General features: G+C 41.9%; 1 protein-coding gene across 1 annotated transcript in view; it reads left to right on the top strand.

Moving 5' to 3' along the window:
* The window catches only part of LGR4 (leucine rich repeat containing G protein-coupled receptor 4), a 287978-nt gene that overhangs the window by 160566 nt on the left and 108731 nt on the right, over positions 1-18681 (top strand). Inside the window, exon 3 of the mRNA XM_085643635.1 lies at positions 10233-10304. Within this exon, the coding sequence (XP_085499761.1) occupies positions 10233-10304 (72 nt within the window). The remainder of the gene's footprint in view (positions 1-10232; positions 10305-18681) is intronic.

Genomic DNA, 18681 nt, shown 5'->3' with positions numbered 1-18681 from the left:
TGTCTGGATCAAATGCATTTCATCTCATTCATATCCCATATTTATTCAGTAGTTTTAGTTGGCATGGAGGAAGAGAAAGAGACTTTAGATCTCTGAAAATAGTTAAATGATAGCACAGGAGGATACAGGTTCTCTTGGTATTCACTATAATGCACAAATGGTTATTTAACAACAGCACATAATAAATAGAAGCGCAGGATGAAAATATTAAAGTGCGAGATCTCGAACTCTCAGGTCCAGCATAAAAACATGGTACGAGGGGGAAGGCGAACATAATTTTTTTTTTTTTGCTTTTATATAAGTGTCTTATTATCCGCACTTGCACGAGACCCTGAGAATGAGACACCAGACCTATTTTTCTACGGTTCTTCTTTCACTACTGAGTGCTGGATGGTGAAATGTTAATCAAGGAATATCATCCAGGTGTGAGCTCCACAGCAGTAGCCAGAGTAGATGAAATCAACGGAGTTATCCCTTCTGCACATGTTTAGAATGAGATGTTTGGACAACGGTTTCAGTTACTCTCATCTGTATCACCATTTCTGGCTCAGTCACTGATGGGAAAAGCAATTGCAGTTGCTGGGGGTCACTGTTCGGCTGAGTCTACAATCTACATACGTAGTCTATGAGCGTGTGATACAAAATCGCGAACAACTTTGTGGCCTACTTCACCTTTTTGATTTGATCGGAGTCTGTCAGGAAATGTGGCGATAATGACTCCGGCAGCCTCCTGCAGTTGTAATACAGTAATATCCGGAGCAAAACCCAGGTTGCTGTACTAAGTGCAGGTATAGATTACTAAAGTATTTACATATATCACCGCATCACGTTACTGGCTACCAATTCTGTAGTGATCATAAAGAATAGACCAGGGTGTGGTGGGGCCCACTCTGAAGTTTGGTTGTAGTGCCACGAGTCAAGTTTAGGACGATGCTACCTGTCTCAGAAAGATGCACAGGAAAGTGATGCCCTGACTTAACCTTGTTCTATGAAGTCTGGCTAATGAGGCTGTGTACTTTATGGTCTAACATATGTGCTTGAATGATACAGCAGGTGTTGCATCACTGTCTGTGCTGCTGTAGAACCTGCAAATCGGCTCTTTTATGTGAGTTGATAGGAGACTGGAGATGTGCCAGGCGCCAGCGAGCCTCCAACCCCAAGGCCCTGGAAAATAATTAGGAACAACTCATTACATTTCCATAACTTTTAGCCCTTGGAGTTCTTGCAAAATAATTAATTTTCCGTAACTCACCCTCTTCTCCCCTACTTTAGTGATGGACAGTATAAAGCTTATAAAGCAGTTGATTGTATAACAGTGTCGGCCAAATCAGCAGCAGGGATTCAGTCTTCTTCAGCCAGATGTTGCTTATTACCATCTCTACCAGATGCAAGGCTACACTTCTCATTCATGTGTAATCATTTGACATTTTTCGTCAGACGCAAGTTAAAGCATGGTCTTCCACAAAAGAGGGAATTCCCTGCCATATGGAATCAACTCAAGACTATTGCTTTTGGGTGCCATGGTGAATTTTCTCTTCAGTGCCAATGGACTCCCTCTGTCAAAACATCAAGAGTAACCAGATTGAGACAGAACCGTTGCTGTATTGGGAAACATAGTCCAGTGAGCAGTCGAAATCCCTGTATGAAGTGCCTTTCAAGGTCACTAGGAACTGAAGTGAGCTGAATGGGTTATTTGTACAGTGCACGGTTACCCCCAAAGACGCATCCTGGCGCTGGGTATACAAGATGCTGTCACCATATCGCCGACTGCTTAAACCGGGAAAAAAGACCAGTCTTAAGATGCTTCCTAAAAGTAAATGTGCGGATCCTTGAGAATTTAGCATTGGTAGATCTTCGAATTTCTGCGGGTATGTGTGGAAACATCAGAGAGGAATTTCTGACCTGTTTGATGGAACACTGAAAAATGTAATGAGTGATTTTAACATAATCTGTTTTTCCACCGGAAGCCAGTGGTGCTCCTGCAAAGAAGTTTAAGCACCAGTCGAGCAGCAGTATTTTGCACAACCTGTAACTTCTTACGTTTCTGGGGATGCCCAAATAGAGACTGTTGCAATAATCAATTCTGGAAGTGATCAAACCGTGCAGTACTGTCTTCCTGGTCAATAAAGGGAGAAACGCAAAACATTTATGAAGGGACTTAATCAATGAAAAGCAGATTCCCGACACTGCAGCAGCTTGATGGCGGAATGATACGTCTCAATCGAATTTAACCCTTCAATTCCTTGGAACATTCATGGGAGGCGGTGGTCTTATAAGTTCGAGCCTCAAGTCTAAATAAGAACTGATTGTTTCCAAAATTGAGAATTTCAGTTTTCACTACATTACTCCTAAGATGGTTACAATTCATCCATCTGATGACTTGGCTAAGACCGTTCTTGAAGTTTAGTTCAGAGCCAGAGGAGTGCTTTTCTAATGACCAAATCAATTCTCATCAGCATTTGAAGTAGTGGAGCTACTGTTGTAGGTATTCTGCAGAGACCAAGTCACCATACCCCATCAGCATCTATGGTCCAGAATTCGACTAGCTCATAGTGCCTCACTTACCCTAATAAACTTCCCAGCGAGACAAGTGATTTGGCACCCCAGAACACAACACTCACAACCCTCTCAGGATCGCAATAGCAGGTCACCCACTTTCACTCTCTCACTTGTACTTGTCTACAATAAATAGAAAAGAGACACAAAGGGTGTTTATGTTTATTTAAAGAATCGTGCTCTAATGTGCAATAGTTGCGCCACAATTAGCAAACAAATACAGGTCAGTAATGTCATTAGCATAGCTATTAGACCCTGTAGAGTAAAGAGTCCAGTCATATTATCAGACAGATTTGCCTAAACCCATCCTCACTTCGAAAGCTAAATGATTATAGATTATAGATCTCTGCGCTTACCATTGTACCCCATACCTTAGCATTCATAGATAGTTTTTCTACATCCCAGGTGACGCAGCTCTCATGTCTCAGGACCTTTGTGCTGTCTGCCAGTCTCCGCTCTATGTGTGTTTCGAAATACATGTCCCGGGTTATTTGACAAGTGTTTTCAAAAACAGTACATGTGTGTCTCTGTTATGTCTAGGTGCTAGTGTCCAACCACAGAGAATAACAAAAATCAGTGTTGTTTGACCTTGCCTAGGCTGTGCAGACTAAATCCCAGGAAGAGGACAAAAAACATGAGCTAACTATATGTGACCATACAATGTGGCTCAAAAGCACGTGGGTGCTTTGGTAGCATGTGCAAAGCAGAAGCACCCTATAATGTGCATTGTTAGGCTAACATAGGGAAAACATCAATGTCCATCAATGAAACACACAAATACCAAATTAATTATTAGAAATGATCAATGGAAATATATAAACATAAACAAGGCCGGGCTGAGTGATGAGATGGGGGGACCCCATGCTTCAGTGCTTTTTCCCTTGACTTCCTGCTTCCTGTCTTTTAACAAAGATTGAAACCATGCCCAAGCTCTTCCACGGATTCCGATGTCCTCAAGACGGTGTAGTAGAAGGTCATATGGCACTGTACCAAATACTGCTGACATATCTAGGAGAATTAGACAGCATTGCTGTAATTATCAAGCATACACTTTATAGGTTCAAGACTTCAAGGAGAGCAGACGCAGTGTAATACTGTGGTCTAAAACCTGACTGGAAAGGGTGTAGAAGCTTAAACGTCTTCAAGTAATCCACAAGTTGTGAATTAACTTCTGCAAAATAATTTCATCAAACTTAACCCCTTGGCAATTTTTGTTAGGATCGTGTAGAACAGAGAACAAATGGGTATCATATACTTGGGTATAGGCAGTTATTGAGCTAAAGCAGATCACAATGAAACGTATTACAGGGCAAACTTAGTCACTCGATTTCTGTGCTTTTAGTTTGTTCCATTGTTCATTGATGCCTTATTATGTATTTCATTAAAAATGCGCAAAACCTGATGATTAAGTGCATAATTAAGCTTTAATTATAAGATTTCCTGCTAAATGTTGTATCTAATGATGTGAATAAACTTAGATTTCATTTCTGGAATATATATTGAGTTTTGCATTTATGGCTCATTAAAGTTTAATTGAAATTTAGCAGTGGTAAAACCACAGAAATAAAATGTAAAATAAGTTTTGCATTTAATATTAGAATACATATTCCCAGTAGACGTAGACATGCTATCACTACTTTGGGGTAAATATTTGCTGCTTTGTGATCTTGCAGTCTATTGCAAGTTAATGGGCAATCAAACTGCTAAACGGATCCACGCTTTGCAACAAAATCACATCCTTGATATCATCATATCTCTAGATAATAAACGTGCAGTTAGCTGATAGTTTGCATTCTTATGAATTATTACTTGAAGGGTAGCCTCATGCTTTAAACTACTTGGGTTCTTTCTATTTGGAGCAAGACTATTACAGTGAACTTTATTAAGACACCCAACTTGTTTGGACATGTGCAACAATGCCAACCTAACCTTCTCACACCACCTTGTACAATTATTGAACTAATTCTAGGCTAGAAATCCATTTCTTCATCCTTTGTTGCTGACATTCGTATACCAAGCAGTAGTGTGCTCCAAATCTACACTCTCCGATGCAGCAGTTGCGTCTTTTCTTTTCCTGTGCATGGATCCATGGCAATCAAGCTGTAAGAGCGAAGTAGTTTACAAACCCTGTGAAATTAGCTTCCCATATGAGCAGTGGTCTTCTGGGTGAACACAACCCACTACCAGCTTATGGGCTCCAGGCTACAGTGGGTTCTCTCATCCATTCAGAAAGGTTTAAAGCCTGTGTCTGTTATACCATACAAGATGATGTGTATCAATTTGCGACAGCCGTTCTTAAGCCATGGGTTCCCAGGTTGCTAATCATTTTCTTATGTGAGCCTTTGAGAGTTTACCCTTTATACTTTCCCTAAATAGTCCAGACATTCATCCTCCGGTATCTTTCATTTCACAATCTAAACATCCATATGACTTTGGAGAGCCTATTATGGTGCAGTCTCCTCGTCGCCAGTATTGTGCTTTCCTTTCCCGAAATGATTTATCCGGCACAGCAAGTAAAAGGATTTATTTATAGCAGATTAATGTGCGTCTTCACTGGACAAAGCCTGGGCCAACTATCTCAGCTGGAATCTTGGTGTCCGTTCTGTATCTAGGTTCGACACCAAGATTCCAACTGAGGTGCCACACCTATTCAAGAGACGGATAAATAGAAGAATCTATTCTATTTCTGCTCTTTGTATTACCCTGATCACAAGATCATCCAAGGCCTGAGATTTAACTATCAGTTGACTTATTGGGCATAAAATGCTGGATGATTCTCTTCTGTGAATAAAGTGAAATCATAGGTTTAAACTTTAAGTCTGTACAAAGTTATTGCAGTCTTAGTAGAGCTGGACAGTTAAGGTTACCGTGGTAATTCTGCTAATTTTTAATGCTGCTCCTAAAGGTGGCACATTAGCAATCTTTGTAACAATGATTTCACATTTGGTATGACTGGACAATCATCTTGCCCTCAAACATTTACTTAATTAAATGCGTTTTTACTGAAATAGCATTATGATCCTTTATTTGTATTACTCCATTGCCATCCTCTTGAAATCCCCCATTGAACACCTATTCTGTCTGTATTTAGCAAACGGGTTAGAAGAAACGTAGCAAATATGTTTATTTGTATTCTGTTTCCTGGAAGGATGCCAGAGTCCATGGAAACGGAAGTGTCATGGATGCAGTCGTCTGTTGGTTGTAGAAGCTGAACGGGAGAGGTCATAAGGCAAACTAATTACTCATGTGGAACCATGCAAGGTCCCCATAACCTGGTTGGGTCTTGTTTCTGATGCACAGTGCACTGCATGTTTAAAAATCACTGACCGTCTGGTTTTTCAGTTTTTCAGAGCTGACTACAAGAACATTTAGTGTCCATGGTTTCTTTCCCCTCGCCAACACCTTCTGCAGTAATACATCTTCCAGCTATCTGTTTTAGCAATGGTCATTAAGAAGGTATTGTAGTGTAGTTCCTATATCCCTGATAGGTTCTGCGCATTGGAATAATATACACTATAGTATTGACATAGGACTGAGGTCAGTATGTCTCTATCGTGTACATTAAACTTAATTACTTGTGTGTGCCAGCTAATTCAGAGGTCACTAGAAACTTCTCGAATATACAAGGAGGGATTCGTTTCTGACAACCGCATAAACATGACAACTTTGTTTCCCTTCGAGCCGGAACAATCTCAGAACCGTGGAAACAATAGATAACAGTTTCACTCAGGCACTCGTGCATGCTCCGTTTCTACAGAATTGCACAGAAATAGAGAGACTGGCATTTCAATAAAAAGGGGTTTATTGAACAGTCTTATTTCTCATGCAAGAGATATGAACTGCTACAATCGTAAGACAGGATGCGAAGTACAATACGTACAGAGTTACCAGTAAGATAAAATAATACTGCAACAGCATGGTTTGTAGCTATGACATATATTCATAAAATACATACATAAATAAAACAGGCTAAAATGTGAATACTCATCTGATGCTTCTAAATAGTGCTACCCCGGTGTACCTAACCTAAGTGTAATACGAGGTAAGAAGTAGTTGCAGTTTTCTAAAGTATAGCTAGCTATAGTTTTAGTATTGCCAAGAGTTGCCAAAGGTTTCTCTAATTTCTAGTCTGCTCCATACCTTAGAAAGTGTGAGGTTGGAATCTCTTTCCTTGACTCGATATCTAACACCCCGCAAGGGGAGTCAGATACACTGGAGCTGGATTCTCTGTGAGGAGGATGACAGCGTCTGGTCAGTGCATCAGGCGGGAACTCGATCTCCTTCCGAACTTGCTGTCGAACTGGACCGTACCGGAACCGTGGTTTGCCAAGGCAAGTTCAGGTATATTTATACCTTGAAGGTGTTTAGGAATGCCTGTATTGACGTAAAAGTCGGGCATCGGAACGTCATGAATGAACCCCTAAGGGATAGATGTTCATGCATACTCAATGAGTTCTTGGAGAAATCGATATCCAAGCAAGGGAAATTCCTAAAGGCTTAAGAGTCTGGTTTTCCAAGAACTCGTTGTGACGTGGATTGACGGATGTAGGAGACCATGCCTGTATTTTCGTTAGCATGGACAATGCCTAAATAAGGGCTGGATTTTCTATTCCTAAATAAGGGCAATATGAATTGTACCTATATAAGGGCATAAATCGGGAAACCTATATACGGAATCTAAATATACACACAACAGTATATTTTATTACTAAAGCACGTGTTCTCTTAGATACCAAAAGGAGAATTTCCTTTATCAAAATATAAAAAAATAAGTGTCTCCAAAAAGGTTGTGGTCTTTAATTGTCATTTGTATGAAAAGGAGAATTATTCGAGTTTATTCGCGTTAATGCACTAGAGCCTTTGAAAGTTCTGCTTGTCTTTGCCACCTGCATTGGCTCCCAGTTCTGCGTGGGCACCTTTCTTCCTGCCGCTCGAGCTCTAGCTTACCTTTAGTCATCTGATCTTGAGAAGGGGGCTCAGTGCAGGCTGTAGAAGCTACCCAAAGGTACAGCAGGTATATAGACTAACCATGTTAGGAGCTTGCTATTGCTCTGTTTGATATTTTAGAATATATGCATTGGATTGTTGGCTTGTAAGGCGCGACTCAAGGACTTGCAGAGAAAATAATATGCATTTTGGGGGATAATATATGTTCGTTATCTTAAAGGTGTATTGTTGAAAAATTTCAATGTAAATGAAAAATGAGAGCCGTCTTGGCTGGCTTTAATTTCAGATGGCGGAAGCCAGTATGTTTTTTGGCAGGCTGTTCTTATTAGGTGTGACTGATTGTCGGAGCTTTGAATATTTGTTCATGCCGATCTAATCTTAAGCCCTACGAGTACCAGTGTAATTAAGAATGTACCACACTTACTTTGTTTACCAGGAGGTAGAACAAATGCCAGTGGTAATCCCATTATGCTTTGTACCAACTACTAACGCCACCTTGCCCTAAAGTAATGTCTCCCACAAAACATTTTGTCCCTGCCCAGGTCACAGCTTTAAGATGGGATTTTTGTTCATATTTAGACATTTTCTATGAATAGCTGCTTTTCAGCGTGCGGTGCTGTAACATTGAGTTCCATTCAGCAGGTCTTTTTTTAATGGTGTACTGCGCTCTGTTGCTAATGCTCACAACATTTAAACAAAAGCCGCAAACAGAGTCTCTGCTTTGTAGAATGGTACAGAGGCATGGAATGAATGAATTGGTGCTGTCTTCTCATCAAGTCATGCCCTACACAATACGTCATTGGCTGCATGTAAAAATGTATGGCTTCCAGCAGCTGCCATTCCACGCCATTAAAAAGATGTTGAAATGACTGATTTTTAGCTGGTTAGGAGCCCGGCATTCATTGAACAGTAATGTATGTGTCTTTACTGGATGGAATGTTAATGTCCATAACGGTTCATAAAAAAGAAAAGGATCTGGCATCACTTGAAGCATTGATTGGTTTGGTTCTAGCGCGTTAGGGAAATGGAGGCAGGGATAAGGGGTGGGCAGGATTCGCGCTCTCCAGAGGAAGGAGGCTCAGTAGTTATCAGATCTGTCCCCAACACACTAGTACTTCTGCCAATGGGTAGTCAGGATGATTTCAGAAGTTCGCCTTAGTCATCTGGTCATTCGATGGCATTGGAAGGCATTAGAAAAGTGGCTGGATTTGGGTCTTAAATTAATTTTTAAGTGAAGCAATGTGTCTTGAACTCTACATTCTTGATAGAGACCCGGATCATGACACTGGAGTGGTATTGTAGGACTGTTGATGCCTAAGGCATAATATGCTGTACCTGGCATGGGTCCTAACCAGTTGAGGTTTCTTTGTTTGAGCAGCAGCCCTATGGAAAAAAAAGTTTCAATAGGTTAGTCTGAGAAAGACCAAATCAAGTGGGAGTGAGGTCTAACACTCAAAGTAGCGTAACGAAACTTGAGGGGGCCCCTCTGCAAAGTGCATAGAGTGGGCCCCGCACACTCCAGGCACAGTAAGGAGCTCTCACGCCAGGGGCCTTCCACCCGTGCACAGTCACAGGGGGGACTCAACAGAGCTCCTGTGCACCCCCCAGCACCTGAAGTTTAGTCTGTGTAAAACAGTTAATATCTGTGGAGACCAAAGGGCATGTTTGAGCTGAAGCGAATGCCTCAGTCTAGGATCTCGGATTCTTGGGAGTGGTGGTTGACCGAGTAAGTGAGGCATGGTACTTAGAAGGGAGATGGTGCTATGCATGCAATTAGGAGGTGCTTGTGTTCGAAAGTATTTATGCACAGGCGATTGACTGTAATTCAACTTTGTTGTAGCTCTGAATTTCATGCTTCAAAGTGTAGCAGATCACATTGTTTTCATATTTCTGAGTAATATCAAAAACCTCTCGTTTAAACAGCCAATGATTGAATTATGTTGCACACGTGCTCACTCACTCACTTGGTTGCCACAAAGACATTCCATTGCAGTCAGCCATACCACAAGAGAGTCTTCTAACTATTCGTGGTCCGTGCAGAACCTTTTCTAGGCAGGGTTTTTTTGTGGTTTTTCGGCGGTCTCAACATTAGCTTCTGCCAATCTACAGTATTTTTTTCGTGTGATCAATTTTGGGTACAAAAATCCAGTTTGTCCAATTGCTGTGTTTTTCTAGTGACAACATTGCTGAGCCATTCGTATAGAGTGGGGCTCTTCTGTTTTGCATGCTGTGGTGCTCATGAAGCATGAAACAGTGTCCTCCGCGTGGTCTGGCAGTGTCAGGGCAAGGAGCACAGCTAAAATGCCCTCATCTAACCACTGTTTTCAATCTTAGCCTTCAGAGGTTTGGTGCTGCCTTTTTCTTATCCTCCTTTGAGCTGAGTACGTTAACCCTGTATTACTGACTGGTGAAACTAAGTAACACATAGTCTTCATTTTTTTGTAATTAAGTATTCATAAAGCGGACATTTTTTCCCCCGTTGGTGTAAACAGAATCTGTGACTTTACAGAGTAAAACAGTTTAATCTTAAAGCCATCCATTAAATATATTTCAGTTTAAACCCCTTAAATGTCAAATTGTCTTTTATTGCATTTACTTGCTGTGTCATCATGAGAAGTGCAGTTGAGCTCTCACAAACAATTAGTTGTTACTTTGAATGCTTTGATTGTTTCTGCTGTTGATGGAGAGTTCTCTTTAGGAGTCTCAACTATTATTTCAATTTTTTCCAGGCGGCTGGCTGGCAATGACCTGGCTTTCATCCATCCGAAGGCCCTGTCTGGTCTGAAAGAACTCAAAGTTCTGTAAGTAATGATCATTTAGAGATTGCCCGCTAACAGTACCCCCCATCTGCGGAGTCAGCATATTTCTGCTCTATGGCTTTAGCAGACATTTTGTTTCAGTAGTATTGAACTTTAAGAAATGTTTTTAGTTTTATTCTATATAGTCACTCTGAACCTTACAATGTGGATTCATTAAACATAATATATTACTTTCTAACCAGATACTCTAATTTCGCTGAGCTTTGTTATGATCCTCAAAGTAATCTTTTATTGTTTCTTTTCTGTTCCTCAAAGTAATCTTTTATTGTTTCTTTTCTGTTCCTCAAAGTAACCTTTTATTGTGTTTCTGTTCCTCAAAGTAACCTTTTTATCATTGTGTGTAGTTTGGTCTGTCTTGGCCAAATAATGTCCAGTTAATGGTGTACGCTCATCTTAACTCTTCTCCACACACCACCTCCAAAATTCAATTCGACATGTTATGTCTGTATTAAAAACGATGAGGTACTGTATATCTTTATTTTGGCATCTTTTGGGCAAGCTCTGTGGAACAAAAGAGTTCAAAACAATAGTAACACGAGGGAGCACAGAAAGGTCAAGAGGAAGAAAGGAGGCAAGCTCAGAGAAGCTAAAAGGGGAGAAGCAATAAAGTGATACCAGTAGAAGAAAGCAAAATTTACAGCGTAAAGTGAACATAAGTCAGCACACATGATAACGATAAGGTGAATTTTAGGAGTCGGATGGAAGGGAGAAACGTAGTCTTAATGCAGTGTTGTGAATAGGCTGTAATGGAGTAATATTTGGGCAGAAAAGCAATAAGTAGGTATGTGGAACAAGAGTAAGACATAGAGGTTGAGGGAGTTAAAAGGAGTGAAGGGCTTAATTTTTTAACTAGTGGAGAGCTGACTTTGACAGGATTTAATTACAGTAGTAATCTGAGGAGTGAAGTTGACAGCAGAGTTGACCATGAAGGAGACGTTACTGGCAGATCTAGAAATCTGAATATAAAAGGAGAAAAAAAGAAGAAAGGGGGTGAGAGAAATAAAAAGAGGACACTCTTAGTGGGACTGAGTTTTAGAAAATGAGTAGTCCTCCAGACCTGACTGGCAGGGGGACAACAGCAGACCTATTCCTAACGAGAAACTGAAAAATGCGGGAATAAAGAAGAAAATTTGAGAGTTACCTACATAAAAAAAAGTCTCCCCCGGCCATGGGATGAAGTAATGGACAGTAAAGGGATAATGTAGAGAGACCAGGAGAGTGGGTCTAAAACAGAACCCTGAGGAACCCATGAGTCAAGTGGATAGAACAGGAGTCTCCTACTTTTTCAGTAATTAAAGCAACGTATGTTGTATGACCATCATCTGAGCTACTATTAGAGATGTGGATGGAATCACATCAGACAAGATTACATTAGTGAACACCATTTGCAGGATGACCTGCAGCGATCACCTCGTGAATGAGGCACAGTTGTCAGCAGTGTTGTAAAAAATGCATAGTCAACGTGGAATGTCTCTATATGGGTAATACATAACAGCCATAGCACCACGTTAATAATAATCGTTCCCTCAATACCATTTGATTGATATCACTCAAATATAAGCTTTAAATATTTTTTAGGAAATGTAACCGTTTTTCTCCGAACACCCGCATATAAATTCTGAAAATACACACATTTTAATGTCAAATACATGCTCTTTAATTTTGGTATCTATATAGTAATTCAACCAAGCAAAAGCCTGTAATTCAGTTCACTGGGCTGCTGTGCTTAATTTTAATCCCCACGGGTTCCAGTACTTGTGACAGGCACTTAATTGTCAACACCTGCACTTATGATAGTCTGCCACATGGTTGCCCTGTTTGTCTAATTTAGAGATCAGCACAGCAGTTGTTTGTTAAATCAATATACCTTTAAAATTACTGATACCTGCCGCCTAAGCCATTCTTATAGCTATGGGAGCCTGGAAAAGTCTGAATTGTCTCACTTGAAAGAGTATGATAGTTAGCAGTTGTGTTAGTTCTGTCATTGGCAGCAGCAATGAGTGGGACAGGCTGCAGCCCCCTCCTGGCAAGGGCCTCTGCACTGATTTCTTCACAAATTAAGCACTGCTGGGCTGCACATAGGCGAGCTACTTGCAGGTTGCTGGAGAGCTACCAGAAACTCACAAGGTACTCGTTGGAGAATCCTGGAACAGTGGGTGAATGAGTCCCAGTGGGTGATGTGTAAAAGAATAAGTACAGTGCCAACTTTTTTTCTCTGAGGCGATAGATGTCATTGCTGAACATCTTTCATATGCTACCATACACTCCATGCCCCTTCATATCGCTTCTGCAAGTTTCTCCTCACGCCCACTTTCTTCCTTTGTCAATATTTTCCAGTCTTCTCTCTTCTGCTTTTCTCTTTTTCTAAGTCAATGTCTGATGATAAAAAATAAGTCCCAGTCTCCAAAATTGAGTGCTGGTAGTCCCCATTTGCAGCTATCGGCTGAAATTAAGCACTGGATTTCTATGCCAGGAAACAGAGAAAGAACAGTCAGACATATGGGGAAAACGTCAGAGCACAGCGAGATACCCAAAGAGAACAGAAGAATAGAAGGACCTACATAGAGAGATTAGGATTAGAATGGGTTGCTGTTGGTTTGCTAAAGAGTGGAGAAGAACTTTTGAGTTGAACGGCCAGGCAGAAAGCCAGATTTAACCGAGTAGAAGATCTGCGATCTAGTAAGAACGAGGTGAGGAATCGTTCTTACACCACCCACATATGTCAAAAATATATGTTTGAGGCATGTGAGCTGTAGATCACATGCTTTGCATACTCCTGCCATCTAGTGTTGGGTCCGGATGTTTGCAAATTGTTTCGTTCGAAGAAGTCTTTTCCAGTCACGAGGCATGGTGACTCCTCCTTTCAGTGTTAGTGCTCATGGGCATTGACTCCATTGTTAGATTATTTTTTTCCACCATTGGGTTCGGACGTGTATTGCTGCGCTCTGGTTCAGCACCGTCCTTCGGTTCCCCTCGGTCCGCAATATACTACCCTCGACGTCCTGAAATGCATCAACAACTCAGCGGCTCTGCTCCAGATCTTTTTGGAGAAGACTCCGACCAGGAAATCTTCGAAGCACAGGGAGCCGAGGAGGAAGAATTACACATCTCTGTGTCAGAGGAAGACTCCGACATCGAAGAGGACATCTTGCAGGGTCAGTGTACCGTGAGTAAAGATACTCCTCTGGTCCAAATGTCATCCATAAAAAAGGCTCCTGCCCTCCTCTGCCTTCGGGCCAAGGTTGGCATAGAGAAAAAGTTTTGAACGCCCCACCTTCGGGCCAGACACTGAAACATATGTCAAAGCCTTCCGGCTCGAGAACGAGTTGACCACTTTCAGGCACCGAACCAAAATCCTCTGCACCAAAATCAAAACCAACATCTTCAGATCCAAAATCATCGGCTTCGAAATAATCGGCAATGAAAATTCTGGCACCTAAAGACACGCCAGCTCCTCCTCCATCCAAAGAGCCTCAGTTGGATGTCCCGCCTTCCAACACGGACCCAAAGCAAAACGAACTTGTCATTAACCCTAAGACTGGGCATCTTTACGCAAAGCTACCAGCAAAACGCAAACCAGAACTCAAGGACTCTTACCATATTTCTCTTAAAAGATAGAATATGGGTACTAATACTTCTCCACCTCCCCTTTCACCTTCTTCACCAATAGATCCAAATGTACTCATTCCACCCACAAATTCACCACAAGCACCTGATCACCAAGAGGATAGGGATGGGGATGGAGATGCACCAGAGGACAATAATCGTGACCCATGGATCTATTATAATACAGATCCTAATACTGATAACGGCCCAGATTTATACCCTTCAAAACCTTCTCCACCAGACGATAGCATAGGGTTTATAGAGCTAGTCAACAGAGCTGCTCAATACCAAGGAGTGCCGCTCCACCAAGAGGCTTTTGAAGAAGACTTTTTATTCGAAACCTTAAGTTCTTCTAAAAAAACAACACATACACTGCCTATGCTTAAACATATAGATAACCTATTTAAAGACCCAGTGCGCACAAGAATTATCACTCCCAAGAGTAGACAAAAAATATAAAGCCGCACCTACAGACCCAATTTACATCAAGGGTCAACTTCCATTAGACTCCTTAGTGGTTTCATATGCTCGTAAGCGGGCAAATTCACAAACAGGAGATGCCCCTCCTCCTTTTACCTCTGGCAAAAAAATTGTGGCACAGACAGTCAATACTTGGCGTATAGCTAACACCCAGGCTCTGTTAGCTAGAAATGACAGAGCTCATTATGATGAATTGGAACAATTACTCCAGTTCTTGCCAGATGAGCACAAAGCTAAGGCACATGATTTAATCCAAGAAGGGAAACTCATTTCCAACACTTCCATCAGGTGTGCTTTAGACGCAGCTGATACTGCTGCACGCGCTATTAACGCCAGCGTTCTGCTTAGAAGACATGCCTGGCCCAAGGTTTCAGGGTTTAAACCAGAGGTTCAAGCATCTATCTTAAACCTACTCTTTGACAAAGAACACCTATTTGGGCCTGAGGTAGATGCTTGATTAGAGAAAATGAAGAAAGATACAGATGTTGCCAAATCCATGGGAGCTTTACAAGCCCCATCAAATCGTGGTTCCTTTCACTGCTCCTTTTACAGGAGAGGCTCAAAGACCATGCAAACACAGTTCCTCCACATCATTTAAAGGTAACAATCAACCACCCTCTTCAAGAGGTTACTTTAGAGGGGGATTTCGAGGAAACCATGGTAAGGGAAGAGGTAAAAGTAACACACCGCGTACTCCCCCTGCCGCAAATAAACAGTGACTTGTCTCCTCTTCCCCCTGATCATTCCATGCCGGTCGGGGAATGTCTCTCTCAATTCCTCGCAGTCTGGAATACCATCACTTCAGACAAATGGGTATTGCAACTTATCCAATCTGGATATTGCCTAGAGCTTACCACCAACCCTCCAAACATTCCTCCATGATCACACAAACTGTCTCCGGAACATGTACGCCTCCTCAAACAAGAGGTTCCGTCTTTTCTGCAAAAAAGAGCTATAGAACCTGTCCCATTAGAATATCAAGAGACAGGCGTGTACTCCCCTTACTTTCTTATTCCCAAAAAGGACAGGTCTCTCGACCTATATTAGACCTCTGAGAATTAAACCTATAAATTTATTCAGATCACTTCCATATGGTCACTGTTAAGCAGGTCCTTCCTCTCCTACAGCAAGGTGACTTTGTCTATTCTAGACGTAAAAGACGCATACTTCCATATTCCAATACATCCAGCTCATTGCAAATACCTCCGGTTTGTCGTGGCTTTTAAGCACTACCAATTCTAAGGGCTTCAGTTTGGAGTCACCACTGCTCCCAAAGTGTTTACAAAATGCCTAGCAGTAATCGCAGCTTACTGCGAAGACAAAACATCCATGTCTACCCATACTTGTATGACTGGCTCATCAAAGCCAGTTCGTACCAAAGGTGTCTCCAAAACGCACAAAGCACACTGCACCAGCACCTGCTGCACAGTCTAGGCTTCACGGTCAATTTGGTGAAGGCACGTCTACAACCTTCAATGACACAAACGTACTTGGGGGCCACTCTAGACACTCAAACATCTCTGGCCTTTCCAAGGGCAGCAGATTCAGAAATATTAAAGCTCTGGTCTCACAGTTTCAATCCAATCACTCCCTTCAAGTACAAGTATGCATGCAGTTACTCGGAATGATGGCCTCTTGCATCATAATAGTCCCACATGCCAGACTCCATATGCGTCCCCTTCAGGAATGTTTAGCCCGTCAGTGGAATCAGTCACAGGGTCAATTGAAAGATCTAGTGTTGGACAGCCGCACCCATCTCTCTGCAGTGGTGAAACCCACAAAATATGTCCAAAGGGCGGCCATTCATCGACCCGATTCCACAGACGATACTAAAAGCAGACGCATCACTCACAGGTTGGGGAGCTCATCTCCAGACTCTCAATGTTCAAGGGTTGTGAAATCAGAAGCAAAAACAGCTTCATATCAATCAGCTGGAACTGCTTGCAATATTCCTAGCGCTCAAAGCATTTCACACCCACCTAATAGGCAAAGCTGTCCTAGTCCGCACAAACAACATGACAGCGATGTATTATATACAAAAACAGAGGGGGCACACACTCTGTCACACCTCGCGCAGACCATTTGGAGGTCGGCCATTCTTCAAAACATCTATCTCCTAGCAGAACACCTACCAGGAGAAAGCAATCACATCGCAGACATGCTCAGTAGACAAAGACAGCAGATCCACAAGTGGAAACTTCATCCTCAAGTTCTCCTCCCATTTTTCCAAATGTGGAGTTTTCCACTAATAGATCTGTTTGCGACTCACCATAACGCAAAATGCCTAAGCTTCGCCGCAAGTTATCCACACCCATTATCCAAAGGCAATGCCAAATGGATGAATTGGTCAGGGATATTTGCCTACGCTTTTCCGCCCCTCCAACTCCTTTCATTAGTGGTTCAAAAGCTCAAGCTAACATCCCTAACACTAATCCTGGTTGCTCTGACATGGGCCCGTCAACCATAGTTCACAACCCTGTTAGAGCTTGCAGTAGTTCCGCATCTCAAACTACGCCTCACACCCAGTCTCCTCAGTCAGAGCCATGGAGACATAAGGCATCCAAATCAGCTGAACCTTGCGATTTGGCTCCTGAAGACATAGAGTTTGGTTATCTAAACCTTTCACCAGACTGTATGCATATCATTAAAGAGGCCAGAAATCCTACTACAGGGGCTAGGTTTGGAGCCCAATGGAAACGGTGTGTCAGTTACTGCAATAACAACAATATCATCCCATTAAATGCTTCAGTACAAAGTATCAACTGCTATGTGTTGCATTTACAATGCTCAAATCTAGCTTGCACATCCATAAGACTACATCTTGCTGCAATTGCTGCATATTTGTAAAACAGACAACTTTTGTCCCTTTTCAGAGTGCCTGTGATCAAAGCATTTATGGAAGGACTAAAAAGAATAATTCCTCCAATGCTTCCAACTGCACCAGCGTGGAATTTCTATTTTGTCCTTACCAGATTAATGGGTCCGCCCTTCGAACCATGACACGAGTGAGAGTTACAATTTCTCACTTGGAAAGTGGCTTTCCTCATTTCCATTACATCACTGAGAAGAGTAGGTGAGCTTCAGGCATTAACTTTTGAAGAACCCTTTTTTCGCTTACACAAAGACAAAGTGGTTCTTCGTACTAATCCCAAATTCCTACCAAAGATAGTATCTGCCTTTCATATAAACCAATCTGTTGAGTTGCTTTTTTTTTTCCCTCAACCAGATTTTGTAGCAGAAAGAGCTCTTCACACATTAGACGTTAAAAGAGCTTTACTATACTACATCGAAAGGACAAAACCCTTTCGTAAGACAAAGCAACTCTTCGTGGCTTTTGCGCCAACGCACAAAGGCGATGTTATCTCAAAATCTGGCATTGCATGGTGGATTGTAAAATGCATTCAAACATGCTATGCAAAAGCTAAAAGAACATTAACAATACCTCCTAGGGCTCACTCCACCCGCAAAATAGGGGCTACTACGGCTTTTTTAGGGAACATTCCCATTGCAGACATCTGTAAAGCTGCAACATGGTCTACACCGCACACATACACCAAGCATTACTTTGTAGATGTGTTAGCGAGACAACAAGCTAATGTAGGCCATGCAGTACTTAGAACACTTTTTCAAACAACTGCAACAGTTACAGGTTAGTCACCGCTTTGGGAGCAAACTGCTGTATAGTCCATGCAAAGCAGGTGATCCACAGCTTGCATACCTCAAACAGAAAATGTTACTTACCAGTAGACATCTGTTCTTGGCATGTAGAGCTGTAGATTCACATGCGGCCACCCACCTCCCCGGGTACCTATACCTGTTGCAGTTAATTACTTAATCATTTACAACATGCATGGACATCTCAAATCTATCCTACTAACTCCATACACACCCTCTATCGGCAAACAATCTAACAATGGAGTCGATGCCCATGCGCACTATCACCGAAAAGAGGAGTCACCATGCCTCGAGACTGGAAAAGATTTCTTTGAACAAAACAACTTGCAAACATTCGTACCCAACACTAGATGGCAGGATTATGCAAAGCATGTGAATCTACAGCTCTACATGCCAAGAACAGATGTCTATTGGTAAGTAACATTTTCCTTTTATGCAGCTGGTGAACCGGTAACTGCACTCCTGAGAATATTACAGACTTTGATTCAAACTTGTAATCTTTTTAGTGCGCGTGTCTTGCTGCACTGTCCACAAACACACAAAAATTACTCCCATGTTGCTGGGGGCCCACAGGCTATCCAGTCCCAAGGCGCATTAC

Source organism: Triturus cristatus, chromosome 3_1 (assembly GCF_964204655.1).
Source record: "Triturus cristatus chromosome 3_1, aTriCri1.1, whole genome shotgun sequence".
NCBI lineage: Eukaryota > Metazoa > Chordata > Amphibia > Caudata > Salamandridae > Triturus > Triturus cristatus.
The sequence above is the reverse complement of the archived record's forward strand: the minus strand, read 5'-3'. Positions and strand labels throughout refer to the sequence as shown.